The sequence below is a fragment of the Zonotrichia albicollis genome, chromosome Z, assembly GCF_047830755.1.
Source record: "Zonotrichia albicollis isolate bZonAlb1 chromosome Z, bZonAlb1.hap1, whole genome shotgun sequence".
Lineage (NCBI taxonomy): Eukaryota > Metazoa > Chordata > Aves > Passeriformes > Passerellidae > Zonotrichia > Zonotrichia albicollis.
This window is the reverse complement of record NC_133860.1, coordinates 8,558,567-8,573,395: the sequence shown is the minus strand read 5'-3', so window position 1 is coordinate 8,573,395 and position 14,829 is coordinate 8,558,567. Positions and strand designations below refer to the sequence as shown.

General features: G+C 45.9%; 1 protein-coding gene across 2 annotated transcripts; it reads right to left on the bottom strand.

Annotated features, from left to right (window-relative positions):
- Positions 1–616: 616 nt before the first annotated feature.
- On the bottom strand, positions 617–14,050 carry HDHD2 (haloacid dehalogenase like hydrolase domain containing 2). 2 transcript variants are annotated; one of them, XM_005490116.4, is made up of 8 exons: positions 13,967–14,050; positions 13,574–13,642; positions 11,748–11,890; positions 8,833–9,041; positions 6,541–6,625; positions 3,199–3,415; positions 2,397–2,460; positions 617–1,692 (listed from the first exon to the last, which is right to left on the bottom strand). In XM_005490116.4, the coding sequence occupies exons 3-8, from the start codon at positions 11,846–11,848 to the stop codon at positions 1,589–1,591; spliced, it is 780 nt and encodes a 259-aa protein (XP_005490173.1). In that variant the 5' UTR covers positions 11,849–11,890; positions 13,574–13,642; positions 13,967–14,050; the 3' UTR covers positions 617–1,588. The 2 variants fall into 2 exon arrangements, with proteins under 2 accessions (XP_005490173.1, XP_074389808.1); XM_074533707.1 differs by lacking the exons at positions 13,574–13,642; positions 13,967–14,050 and adding an exon at positions 13,161–13,180.
- Positions 14,051–14,829: the final 779 nt, after the last annotated feature.

The following is a 14,829-nucleotide window of genomic DNA, read 5'->3' as shown; positions in this document are numbered from 1 at the left end:
TTTTGCTGGTACATCTCCCACTTCCTGCACCTGAGTGTGACCCCAGGCCACAGACCTCCCTCACATCCATCCTTCCAAGCAGAAACCAACAGGTTCAGAATGGCTGGCACAAAACCCAGATGTGTGAATTTATGCAAAACTGAAGCTGGCAGTACGAGGGCCCACAGACACTATCTAAAGATGGCTTCTGTTCCTCAGAGGTCTCTTGTCCCAGGCAGAAAGTATCATGATGAGAGGAAACAACCTCAAGTTGCACCAGGGAAGGTTCAGGCCCGGGACAGCTGCCCAGGGCAGTGGTGCAGTCCCTATCCCTGGAGGGATTTAAAAGCCATATGGATGTGGCACCTGAGGATGTGGGTCACTGCTGGCCTTGGTTGTGCTGGGGAATGGTTGGACTCGATGATCTTAGGTAACTTTTCCAGCCTAAATGATTCTGAGATTCTGTGATTTATTCTTGAGTTTCTACTGCAAAATCTCCTCCATCCACCCATTCTGTTCGGGCATAGTCTAAATCTGAACGTAGTAACCACCCACCAAGGGAGGCTGCAGAGAGACACTGTCACATGTGAGGAATTCATTCATCACCATGGTTTTGTTTAACAAGAACAAGCATGGCTCATTAACACAAAACTGTATTTTCAATAAGGTTAATACTCCAGTAATGCATAATTACAATCTAATAATTTAACACACAGGAGCACTGTAAAACAACTGTAAAGGACTTTGATTATTACAGTTTGCAAATGGACCAGAAAAGCCATTTACCATCATTACAAAGTTGGTTCATATTGGGGGATGCAGTACATAGGAAAAGCATTGCACGCTACAGAATTAAATTCCATTTTACAGCTCTGCTAACCAACTGTAAAAAGTGGAATCTGTCCCCATGGCTTGTGAAGGATTTTTTCCATAACATTAAAAAGAAACAAAAAAATCCCCAACAAAAGTGAAATTTTGCAACTGTAGCATTAATAGGACCCTGCTGAAGACTAATTTTAAAAAGTCAGAGTCTCTAAGGCATTTAATACCAGAGTTTTGTTTCTGTATCATTCTTTTTAATAACAGGATCTAATTAAAACATCTGTAAAATGCTGACAGTTTTTAATTTTATGTAAAATTTGAAAAGCAAATAACAGGATCTCTAATGAAAGACAGCCACAGTAGTTATTATTAAGCAATGGTGATATTTTCATTTAAGAGTCTCTTCTAAATGAGCATAATCTCTACCTTTAAGTCAGAGCAGAGCAGAGCCATCAGTGAAATCACTACAGGCCACTGAGCTCTAAGGCTCTGTCTGAGCTTTATTTACTCGAGTGTTTTCAGTGCATGTTTTCAGTTTAGCTTATTCTGCAAAGGTGACACTTTCCTGATGGCACTTTTCATCAGGTATTCTTTGAAAAGTGGAAATAAGGAAACACTGCCCTGTGTGTGTGCCTGTGATGGGCCCACATGGATCCCCTGCCCCTCACAGCCCAGGGTGGTTTCTGGTGGATGCCACGCATGCACTGATCTTGGAACTTAATTTTTGAAGCAAGTATGAAGGAAATTGTGTGAAACAGATGTTTCTTCAAGCTACCTGTTCCCTTTCTCACAACATCTGCTTCAGGATATGTTCCACTGCCTCTGGGAAATTCTCACAGGTCAAGTAGGGAGCTGGGTTAATTTTGTTTTCATCTGCTGGACGGTATTTACCTGTAACAGATTAACACAAAGTTAGTTTACCAAACTCCTTTTTTTCCCCCCTTCCTAAAATCTCTAACCTAAATTTCATGTCTTTCATTTTGAACCCAATACTCCCTGTTCTATCACTACAGTTCCTGAAGACCAGCTCCCTGAAGACTCAAGAAAAGCAGGACAACTTCCCTTCACTTTCAACATATCACACTGTGTGGCATGAGCAGCTGCCACCTCAAAGAGACCTTTCCCAGTCCATAGGTCCATCAACAACACAAACAATACCTGTCAATCCCTCCAGGTTCCACTTCCATACAAAGCAAAATTACATTTGTAATTGTTAAGGAATGTCACCAGAGCTCCTGCACAATCAGAGGTTACATCGCTGTGACTGATTTTGGCAATCCAAGGTGTGACAGTAACAGCTCCGTCTGTTCTGTGATTACTGCTCTGGATTTTTGAGTCAGAGCAAAAATTCACACCTACAAGAGCAGCTGTCCCCATCCATGACTTTGGTCAGCCTGCCATCAGCTGGGGTCTGTGCTGTGCTCTAGCCCTGCTGTCACAATGTTCTGCTTGACAAGCTGCCTCTGCCCCACCCCAGCAGGGATGTGGAAGGTGGGGGCTGGCCCCACAGCTCAGAGCCCCTTCACTTCTGGGCACACGGTTACACCACTGAAGGCACACTGTCTCCTGAAATGATCAATCCATTGAGTACTTACCTGTCCTTACCAAAATCCCACGCATGCCTGCCTGCTGGGCACCACCAACATCATCCCTGCAGTCCTGGGACACAGCAGGAGAGCAGAGGTTAGTGGGCACAGACACTTCCATAACCTTCTCTGCTTTGCACATCACTTAAAAGCAGTGACACAGAGTCAGATCTTTCAGCTACCCCATTGGTCACACTGTCACAGGAGTGGTTTTGTGTGTGCTCTCTGCCTGATCAAACAGTGACTGAAGTAAGAGAGAAAACCCCATGGATTATACACTAAATCCTGTGAACTTTCATGGAATTGTTTAGGTTGGAAAGCCCCTCTAAGACCATTGAGGCCAACCATTTCCCCAGCACTGTGCAGGCCACCAGTGACCCATGTCCCACACATCCACACAGCTTTTAAACCCCTCCAGGGATGGGGACTCCACCAATGCTCTAGGCAGCCTGTGCCAGTGCTCAAAGTCTTATTTCATGAAGATTTTTCTCTACTATCTCATCTAAACTTCCTCTGGCCCAGCCTGAGGCCATTCCCTCTGCTCCTGTCCCTGTTCCCTGGAGCACAGCCCTGTTCCCCCCGGCTGTCCCCTCCTGTCAGGAGCTGTGCAGAGCCACAAGGGCCCCCCTGAGCCTCCTTTGCTCCAGGCTCAGCCCCTTCCCAGCTCCCTCAGCCGTTCATGGGTCCTTCCCCAGCTCTGTTTTCTCTCTAGAAATGACAGTTCCATGCTCTGGAGCCCCCTTTGAGGCCCTGCCTGCCCCAGAGGGCAGCACTGCAGGCCAGGCAGTGGGGAGGGTTTGTGCCCACGTACGTCTCCGATCATGACGGCCTCCTCGGGGGCACAGCCCGTGCCCCGCAGAGCCTCCAGGAAGAAAGTTTTCTCTGGCTTCCCCACCACGGTGGCTTTGGTGTCTGTTGCATACTCCAGCCCTGTCACAAAAGGTCCAGGTCCCAGACACAGGCCATCCTTCTTCTTGAAATACCTGGCTTTGTGGATCGCTATGAGAGGTGCCCCATCCAAAATCAACCTAAAGAATGAATGAATGAAGAAGAGAGCACAAAAATTATATTAAAGGAAGTATATTTACAACTGAAGGCCTCAAGAGGCTTTCACACAATCCCAGAATGGTTTGGGTTGGAAGGGACTTTAAAGTTGATCTCATTCCACCCCCTTCCATTATCCCAGGCTGCTCCAAGCCCCATCCAGCCTGGCCTTGGACACTGCCAGGGATCCAGGGGCAGCCACAGCTGCTCTGGGCACCCTGGGCCAGGGCCTGCCCACCCTCACAGGGAACAATTTCTTACAAGTACAGGATGAATAATTTGACCTTTATATTTTAGCAATGAAGGAATTACAGTAAGAAATTACATTAAAAAAACCTCAAAGCCATTTGAGGCATTCCTGTCCCTCTGAATTTCCCTGTTAACCCTGGGAGTTTGAGCAGGCTCAATTCCACAGAACCTGCAACTCATCTCTGGCTCTCCCATTTCTGTTATGTGCCCAGCAGATTTTCCTTACAGCAGACACTGCATCCCCGTCCTGCAGCAAAGGGAAGCTGTGTAGGTGCTGCACTACAGGAATGCTCCTGGTGCACCAAGCTCAGCAATTATTGCAGTCCTCCCCTCCCAAGTTTCAGTGCAACAAGCACTGAACTGCCTTCTGCACTGCCAAACATCTTCCCTTTGATTTTACACTTTCTCCAGGTAATGCAGGTCATTCCAATCTTTATCACACCAGTGTAAAACATTAGCTGTTACTCTCAGGGCAGAAAGGAGGATTCATTTTCCCCTCAACCCCTGATTTACAAAACAAAAAAAAAAACAAAAACAAAAGCCTTTAAGAAAACAAAGTCTTGCTTTGCCCCTGTTGTAGGAGGCTGGCTGAGGTGAGCTGGATTCTCCTTGGAGGATGTCTGCAGAGCAGTCTGGAAGCTCTGAGTAGGGCATAAATGATATTTCATTTCACTTAATTATCGCAAAACACACCTATTGAATCAATGCATTCCAAAGCAAGCTGAACAAGAAGAGAGCTGGGTTGTGTTTCTGTGAGCAGCCAGACATGGTTCATGATGGGAGGATGCCTCTAGGACACAGAAAAATTTAATTTGACAGCATCACTACAACCACTATGTTCAGCAGTTTGCAGGAGAGATCTCACCTGAGAGAATTCTTTCAAACATGGCATCAAAATCCCACTTATAAAGGAAGAGAAATTTAGTCTCAGTCATTTCAAGTGGTGCCTGGAGAACGGCCAGACTCTGTGTATCTCGTTTGGGACTCGTGTTGGGTTAGATTTACCTAAGTTAATGTTGGGTGTCAATGGAATAGTTGCCTACCACATAATTAGTCAGCCTGGGCTCCTCACAGTTGGTGCAGAGGAAAAGGCACTCCTAGGGCACAGTTCAACTGCCCTATTTTAAGCACTATTAGGTAAAAAAATGCCCTGAAGTGCCTCTCTTATCCCTCCAGAGCCCAGATCATCAGCACAGACACAGGAACCTGTGCTTAGATATCTGCATTTAATCAGATTCACCTCAGAGTTCTGCAATCCCGATGCAATTCCATTTTCAATGCAAATCCCAAGTGACTTAATTATTGAGCAGTAAAGGGGAAGGAATAGGGCAAGGCTCGACAAGAAGAGAATGTGCCTGTGCCCAGTGTTTCCATCAGATCTAACAGAACTGACACCCCACAGAGAATGGGGGGAAACACCAGAACAAATCAGTGAGGTGTTACAGGCCAGACAGAACCCATCCTGGCTTTTTTAAAGTGTCTTGTTCTTCAGCCCGAAGCAAACGATGGATATTATTCAACAATTAATATATTTAGGACAGAAATACAAATCAATTGATGTAAGCACTGGGATAGTGAGCAAGTTAAGCTCATGCAGTTGTGAAATTAAGAGTCCACTCATGACCCCAAGTAAAATTCCAAAATCAATGCCTTTGGCAAGGCTCACTAACCAGGCAGACAGGGTCAGTTTGGGTCAACATCTGTTGATGTAACAAAGAACTGGCAGCAGATGAGGACAGCATTGGCCTCTCACTCCAAGAAACCTCCCTAAGACACTGGTGGGCAGTAACTGATACTCCCTCTTCTAATTTTATGGTTTAAAGACAGGTTAAGGTGTTTGGTATGAGGGTTTTCACTGGATTTCAAGGTGCAGAACTATGGTAGCCCCTATCCGGTGAGGAAAGATGGGGAAGGGCTCATTCCACACATCACCAGGGCTATGCTCACCTACAGGCTCACATCCAGAGTCTGAAAGCTGAACAGGCTTTTCAAGTTAAAATATAGTGTGGGGTCAAGTCAGAACCAGTGAGAAGAACACATGGTTCTGCACTCATGGATGGTCACAGATGGAGTGTGGCTCTGACTTACCCCTCAGCCTAGAGGCAAAAAGAGCATTAAAAATAAAATACTCAAGATCAGCTCCACAGTCCACCTGGCCCAACAGGTTGTGCTAGTCACTCCTGAACAGAAGATCCTTCAGAAGATACTGTTGGATATCCTGCATTAGGCAGGTAAGGAATAATCTGCCCTGAACACTGGATTCCTTCCCTACAGCACACAGGCTCTGCAGGCTGGGCTTTGAACACAGAATCTGCCTCTCCACTTGGACAAAAGGAAACAGCCTCAGGCTGTGTCAGGGCAGGTACAGGTTGGACATCAGGAGGAATTTGTCCATGGAAAGCCTGGCCAGGTATTGGAAGGAGATGCCCAGGGAGGTGTTGGAGTCCCCATCCCTGGAGGTGTCCAAGGAAGGCCTGGACGTGGCACTCAGTGCTCTGGGCTGGTGACACAGTGGGTATTGGTCACAGGTTGAACTCCATGGGATGGGGGTCTTTTCCAACCCAAGTAATTCTGTGACTGCTTCCCCACATCCCTAGTTTTGTGTATTTCCCCTTGATGAATTGCTAACTTTTCCCCTCAGTGACAGCTGTGACTGCACTTCTGCATTATTTAGCCTGAAAGCTGTAAAAATGAGGTCTGGACTGCCTCAAGTTCCTGGTGGAGAACCCAAATCCCACAAGATTAGTGGCTCCCTCACAAGCTGCATAATGTGTGATATTCCTACCACTCTTTTATTCCCAGAAAGAGAGCCCAGCAGAAGACAGCCCCCCACTCCAGCCCCTGCCAGGGGCTGCCTTACCGAAAGGCTTTGTTCATCATCTCGTAGTGGAAGTGCTCAGGAGCCAGTCCCACCACCACAGCATTGGGGTTATCTGTGCCAATCCCTAGGAAAGACAGGATTTCATTCACACTTAGCAGCCCACAGTCAGCAAAGTGCATTTAATCACTTTAAGGCAAAACCAAGCATTTTCAGACACAGTCATAGCACAGAGACTGCTTTTATGTCTTTTACAGATGAAGAAAGCATCTGTGGAAACGGTGCTGGTCCGTCCAGACTGTTCCATCCTCTAGGATCTGGACAGTCTTAAGAGCAGCTGTGGGATAATTCTGCTACCGCTCCCACTGAAATGCAGCAGGACACAAAAATCCCTCTTTTAACTGAATGACTGCTTGCCATCTGAGAACCCCTCTCTACATACATTTATGTGCTTTGTAAGACAGTAAAGCAGGAATTCAAGTAAATCCCATTCAGTTTTTCTATTCCCTCTAGCCACGGGAAATTCTACTGACTGTTGTTCCATGCACCAGTCTGATTCTGACAATAAAGACAGTACTGCAACATAGCCCAAAAGCTGTTACCCTAGATAAATTTGGGCTTTTCTGGAAGGTTTTTTTCAAGGTGGTTTAGTGCCCTTGGGAACAGCTCCACTGCAGTCCCACCCCTGGACAGAACCAGCAGTGGAAGCAGAGTAGCACCAGCATGAGGTTTTCACTAGTGGCATGTTATCAGCTGAGGATTTTGTTCCACCTTCAGATACACCCTCTGCACCTTTAGCAGCACCACCAGAGCTCCTGGCTGGCTCAGGTCTCCTGCTGCATGTTCCTCAGGTGGCTCTGCCAGCAGAACATCCACTCAGAGGTGCCATGGTGGGTTTGTGACATCGTCCAGAAACATCTGAGCCCTTAAACCAGGAAAGGATTCCTTCATCTGCCGGTGCCCAACTTTAAGGGAGAGATTAGCCAAGAACGGCTCAATAGCAGCCATTAACTGGAATTTAAAGCACTCTCCACTGTACTTACATGTTCCAAAAGCAGCACTGGGGATATGTGAGCCAAAGCCCTTGTAGAAAAAACAAATCTAACAGCCCACTCCAGACTCCAGCAATACAGATGATGCACCAATGTGACCCCAAGTTACCTGTGACTGTGCCATCTTTTACGAAATTAGCATCAGCTCCCGAAAAACTGATGGAAAGATCCCAAAACCATGGAGACTGAGCTGATTTAAATGCTGTCAGTGAAAGAGCTGCTGCCTCTGCTGTTTCTCACCAAGGAAAGCCTTCCTGGAGCACAAATATTGCTGAATATTGCTGGGGGCACATTTCTCTGGATATGCTGTTAGGTAGAACAGATTACCAGGTTTCACTGCTCTCACAGAGGTTTTTCTCCTGAACATTGACCCCTCTGAAAATTTCTGACCAGACCATGGCACCAAAATTTAACAGGAAACTCCTAGATCCTGGCAAGATTACAACCTACTTAAATTACACAGCCAAAATATTTCAGTTTGTAAGGCAAGGGCAAGGCAACCCATCCAAACTTCTGCTTGCCTTGCTTTAAATAAGAAATTTTGAGTGTACAGTATACAGTTTTCAACTCTAAGTATGTTAAAAATGTGGGTATCTTTGCTACTCTTGATATCCAAGTGAGAATACATCATTTTCTGCTCCCCTGATTACTGAGGGAGGGAAATGGGAGCATCTGTCAGCAAAGCAGATTTTAACCAAGTCTTTAGGCAGGACAATTTAGAGGACTCAGGCTGATGACCTTCTGTCACCAGTGAAGGTATCCAAGTACATGGGGTGAAACCTAAATGTTCGATATAAGATCAGCAATAATTGCCTGGAGATTTTGCATTTAATAATAATCTATTAACAAAGAAACAGCCTGCTGCGTGTGCCTACACACTGTTTTTTCTGCTCTTTATGAGTAAAACCTCTGCTGGAAGTCAGGTATTGCACAAATTGACACATCTTTGCTACAGAAAAAATCAGCACTGGTAGGTCCCATAAAGCACCAAAAACCTGGTGGATAACTATTACTTCATATTTTACACTGGAAATTAATGGAAAGCACTGAGTTTTACCTGAATTCCTGACTATCTGAAGGCCTTGGCTGCCATTCCCACTGCTCCTCAAGTAGATACAACTTCAGGCTGTTTGATGTTTGATTTAAAATGAAGAAAGGACCTTTGTGACCCTGAAGCATTCCACATTTCAGGCTCCACCATGGCTGGTGGTCTGTAGACGATCGAGAGCACAGCGTCTCGTTAATTGCTGTTCATTAATTAGCTGCTTCCTGAGCACCTCACCTGTGAAATCAGGCAGGGCCTTGTCATCCACCAGGAGCAGGGGCCGCACCTGCTGCTGCTCCAGGAGGTTCCTGGCTGCTGTCAGGGAGGTGAAGATCTCGTGCTCGGCGATGTCGAAGCCCAGGCGTGTCAGCCGCTCCAGCAGGTCCCTCTTGCTCTCCTTGGTGGTGTTGGTCACAAACCGCACGGTCAGCGGGGCACCGCGCAGCCTGGGGGGGACACAGGGGCAAACTGGACACAGGCTCCTCCTGTTCCCACACCTCTGCTTCTCTCTGGGGCTAAAAACAGCCCCAAGGGCTGCAGATGTGTCAGAACCCAGGAAATTCTTCTTCTCGAACGCCTGCCCAAGGTCCTCCGAGACCTTGGCACAGAGCCCAAGACACCTGTGACTTTGATCTTAACCCACGATAAAAAATACCAACCTTTATATGAGGATTTACAAGCCATGAAACTTTAAGTAGAATGATAGTGAATTCATCACAGGGTGAAAAATAGATTTTTGAGATGTTTAGAATGAGGGCTCGGGGTCCCAAGATGGAGGAATTTGGGCGTGCCTTGTCCTTTTCCTTGTTCTTGGCCTCCATCTTCTGGGGGATGTTGGCACTTTTGGATTGGTTTAGAGTAGAAGCTCACTGTCTAACATAGGTGATAGGTATTGGGAAGTTATTGTAAATAGTGTACACATAGTTTATAGTATAAAAAGATAACACTACCCCAAGGATGGGGCAGTGTGCCACAACCCGACCTACAAGACAGACCTCAGCAGGTCGGAGAAAGAATTTTATAGATAAGAAGCAATAAACAACCTTGAGAATGAGAAGAGCTCTGACTCCTCCTTCGACTGCCGGGCTGAGAAAAGAGACTTTGTAACACATCTTGGGGTCACTGTGACCAGCAGAGATTCCGAGACAGATGCAAAGAGCACACGTGTGACTGGTGCCACACAAAAATTTGTGTGATGTGGAACAGACAGCAAGAATTACACCCCCCAGACCAAGTGAAGTCATCCTCCCCTCCTCTCCCTCATCTACCACAAAGATTCTTGAGGAAAAATGTGATTGCAGCTCCCTCTTCACAGCAGCAGCCAGCACATCCATGATAACTAATCTGAAAAGCCTTTTTATTCAAACTACACAATAAATAAGACAGTCCTGCTTCTTGATCAAAATTAGCAAACAAAATAAACTTGATGATGAATTCATATATGAACTCCACTGCAGGGTGAATTTCCCAGCAGCTGTGGCTCGTTCAGGAGGCTCCAGGAGCCTGTGTTACCTTGGTGGTTGTTTTATGCCAGCTTCTGCAGCCATTTCCCCCTTTCCTGAGGAACACCAGTATCACATAAAACCACATTATTGCCCTGTGCTGACAGTAAATGCTACCAAACAATCAAATAATTTTAAGTGACAGTTTCAACAGCATTCCCTTTAATTATTCCCCCACCATCACTTTCTCTGTTGCTATAGGAACAAACACAGGCATCAGGACTGTGTGGAGAACATCAGAATAAAGTTGGAGACTTGCTTTCTCCTGCCACTTCCTTCTATCACTTGTTTTACATTGACCATTCACAGGTATGAGCTGATAAAAGAGTCTCCTGGTTGATCATAAAATAAAAAATATTATGATTTTTTCCTCTCGACCTCAAAATGCCACTGTGAATGTAGTAACCCTAAAATAGGCGCCTCTCCATATGTTCCCTAAGCAAGCTGCATGCCATTCCTTCCAGCTTCTCTTTGAGGGATGTGGACTGGCAGAAAAGAGAGTGGTATAATAATTTTTTTCAAACCTCTGAGCCAAAAGACCCGGCTGTTTTCTCTGCCACCTGCCCTCCATACCTGTGACAGCACATATATATTATATGGAATTTCAGGAACACTGACTCTCATTTCTGCCTGCAGCAGGAAACAGTGCAGTGAGTGAAAGGGCAATGAAGGAGTACCCAGTGTTTCAGCAGTTTTTACTTCCTTGCAGTTTTACATCTTAAGGACATAATAACTTGCACAGCATTACCTGTGGGAAATGCAGCTTTTTCATCCCTCTGTGAACTTTTCCTCTGAGCTACAGTCCAGCTGTACAAAACCCTTAGCAGCCCATTCAGCTCCAGTAGAGAGTCCAGTTCTGCTCCTATATCCTGATTAATCCTTACTGCCCCAGAATCCTCAAGTGTCCCCCTTCATTCACCACAATATCACTTATCACTCTGGGATTTTTCCTCATCCATTGCAAGATGTCTTCTCCAGGAAAACACCACAAATATTCCTGGGATTGTGTGTCCTATCTCACAATTCACCTGGCTGGAATAAATCACTTTGCTGTGCCTCAGTGTCTTTAAGCACCCTTTAACCACGAGAGAAGGAGTTAATTTGACTGCCCTGTTTATTAATGTGTTGAAATTCCTACAAAAGTAAAAAAAAATGAGGTTGCCTACCTAGCAGAAAGAAACTTTAAAAACAGTAATAACTGAGAAAAGCATTGTCTGAATGAAATGAAAACACTGCCAAAGTTGCCTTGCTCCCTTGACCAAGCTTTTCTGTTATCCCACTTTATCTCAGCACACATCTAAAAGATTTGATGATCAGAGCCCCAAGGAACAGCTCAGCTGAACTGATTTTGGGGTAATTCACTAGAACTCAGCTTCAGCTGTGGCTGTCTCACCTGTGAATCAGTGGCGACACCCTGAATATTGGGGGTTTTATGTCTAGAAAAGGCCCAGAAAACACAGGAAGAGCCACTGAGGAAAGCAGCAGGGGCTCAGGTGACACCAGTATCTCTGTCCAGCCTTTGCCGAGCTCTCCTGGCATGAACACAGCACAAAGGATTCAGCCGTGTGCTCACCCCACTCACCCACCCCTTTGTGCAAACAGCACTGACACAACCTCCCAGAGCAAACCCAGAAGAGAAGGGAAACTTGCCTTTTGAGGGCCTCCTGGGCGCCGGGCACAGCAGAGTCCTCGATGTGGAGGGTGCCATTGAGATCCACCAGCACGGCCTTCAGAGCACGCCGCGCCGCCATCGCGCCCGGGGACAGGCCGAGGCACCTGGGACTGCTGAGGAGCTAAAAAAACCCACATAACTGATATGGAGTGGGGTGTTTTTCCTCACAAAGACTCTGTGGAAATCAGGTGCTGTTTGTTCTTTAAGTGCATCAAAATAAATTAAAGTTGTCTGAAGGACTCAAGGGTTCTGAGGAGAGAGGAGGCCATTAGGCCTGGGATTGCTGGCGCAAGGCCTCAGCAAGTCCCGCCGACACCAACAGTAAAAATAAAGACACAGTGCTCTAAAGTCCGTCTCTAAAGCTGCATTTTGGCTGTAAAGCTCAAAATGCCCAGCCAAAGTGGAAATTGTTGATTTTGTTTTTGTAAGAGTGATGCAGCCCATACCACACCACTCTGAGGCAGCTCAGTCAGGATTTTTTCCGATTTTTAGCCAGGAAGCTCTCAGGGCTCAGGCAAATCCAGCACCACAAAGGGTCACTCCACACTTGCAAAAGGGGCAGTTTTTCTGGTTCCACATATTCAGCCCAAACTAAAAGCCAGGATTTGAAGGGTAAAGGCACCAGGTGAACAGAGAGGTGATGTTTGAGTCCCTTGGTTAAAGATCTGTCTCCAGAAACAAACACTTCCCACTCATTTGGGCTGTGAGCACTGCATTTTACTCTATGAACAAGTCTGAGGAGCTGTTTCTCAGAAAACGTCCAAGGCAGCATGATTTTCTCCTTTTCATTAGACAAGAACAATCTGAAAAGGCCAAGAGAGTTGGGATTACAGAAGAAAAGCTTTGGGGTGATCTGAATTTGGCTTTTCAGTACCTAAGGGACAATTTCCAAGTGATGGAAGGACAGCACCCAGGCAATGGCTCCCACTGCCAGAGGGCAGGGACAGATTTTGGCACATTGGGAATGAGGAATTGCTGGCTGGGAGGGTGGGCAGGCCCTGGCCCAGGGTGCCCAGAGCAGCTGTGGCTGCCCCTGGATCCCTGGCAGTGTCCCAGGCCAGGCTGGATGGGGCTGGGAGCAGGCTGGGACAGTGGAACGTGTCCCTGCACATGGCAGGGGATGGCACTGGATGAGTTTTAAGGTCCCTTTATACCCAAACCACTCTGGGATCTCACAACCCTACGAGTGACCACAATTTTGTGTCCAGCTGGTTTAGTTACATACAGCATGTAGCATGTCTGTACTTTTTAAAAAGCACACAAAGTAGTCAACACCATGACTGGAACCTGCCCTAACAGATTTCTGTCAGTTTTATTTTTGCAGACATTTTTATAGATGGTCATGTGGGCCTGGGGTCACAGATACGTGGCATGCACACACACCCACACACCAGGAAACTTTGATGTTCCACTACTGTTATTCCTGCTGGTTCTCTGCAATAAGAAAATAAATAAAAATGCTTCTCTTACTGTTAAAGCCAAAGTTAAATGCTAAAGACACACAGCTGAAAACAGAACTCCATAAGAAGCTTCATCAATTTCAATGGAAATTGCTGCTATCATTATTATTATCACTATTATTATTACTGTTACTGTTTTTATTTTACTGTTACTATTTCATTTTTACCCTACATTTCCATCGGTTCTGCTGTTCACAGTCCATTTATTTGGGAAATACGGAAGTTATCAGCAGAGCCATTTTCAGCACACCCTAATGTTAAGGGAAAAGCTCATGGACCGCCAAGAAGTCCTAAAAAGCCTCCAGAACCTCAGTTTTCCTAATAACATCCCAAGGAAAACTCACCTTGTCAGGACAAAGGGACACCCCAGCCCCGGTCTCTGGGACAAGAACACGATGAACACAAGACACAACCTAAGGGAAAGAGGGATATATTCTTCATATATCTAAGAGAGATATATGTGGTAATTTATGTCCCTCGGTGGAAGGATGGGGATGGCAGAGGTGTGCCTTTCTGTCCCCCAAAACCCCCGTCTCTCGGGGATGGTACCACCCCTTCCCGCCAGCCCACAACAGACACATGGGCTGGCCCATTCCCTACTGGGGGAGTCCCAACAGCGGCGAGCTCCCCTTTCCCTGACGCCGATGGTTTCGCCCGCCCGTTCGCGGCCGAAGGCGGCGGACGCGCCCACGCGGAGGAGAGGGGGGAGCAGCCATCGCGGCTCCCCCGGCACTGACCTGTTCCCGCCGCCGCTGCGCTCTGCTCGCCGCCCGCGGGGTCCTGGCGGAGCCGCGCCCGCCCGGTCCCGCGCCGGGCCCGCTCGCCGCCAGCGCTGCAAATAATAAACAGGGTGTAACGATTATTGCCATAAATAAATACCGACCTCAGCCCGCAGCGAGCCTGCCGCCGGTCGGCGTCCGGCAGCCGCGACAGGCAGCGCGGGGGGCAGCCCGTAGGGCCCTGAGGGCGCACCGTGACATGGATATGGTTAAAAATTATATAAATTACACGAGTTCTATGCATTATATCCCTATTGTTATACCTGTTACAGCCTCTTTATCCTATGTATGTAATATGTAATCATACCCTATGTGGCTATGATCATAAATCATGTAAATGATATCCCTTATATCCTATATGGACATGTTTGTATCCGTAGCCATGCACTAAGGATATCCATAAACTTTTTTTTTTAATCTCTATATGTTTTTAATCTCTATATTATGGATATATTATGCCCTGTATGTATATCATACACAATAATGTATTCATATATCAATATTATGATATTTATACATATATATACACGTTATAAAAATGTTATCCATATATGGATATATTCTACCCATAATATCTCCACGGTAACTAGTATATATTTATATATAAATACATACATATGTATATGTATATGTGTATATATATATATATGTATATATATATATATATATATATACAGGATACTTGGAAGAAATTATTCCCATTATAGATCTACAATGTAATGTAATGTTTTAAATTAAATCCATATTATGTCCATAGTGTCCATTAAATCCATAATATGTCCATATATAATATAATATATATTATTATATCATAATCCACT

What these genes read in the sequence shown, in the direction of transcription:
- HDHD2 (XM_005490116.4), bottom strand. Translation starts at nt 11,848, where the DNA reads ATGGCGGCGCGGCGTGCTCTGAAGGCCGTGCTGGTGGATCTCAATGGC. An exon ending in AGGCCGTCATGATCGGAGAC is followed by an intron (nt 2,461 to 3,198) that starts GTACGTGGGCAC and finishes GCTGTGTCCCAG; the next exon opens with GACTGCAGGGATGATGTTGG. An exon ending in TGGGATTTTGGTAAGGACAG is followed by an intron (nt 1,693 to 2,396) that starts GTAAGTACTCAA and finishes AATCTGTTACAG; the next exon opens with GTAAATACCGTCCAGCAGAT.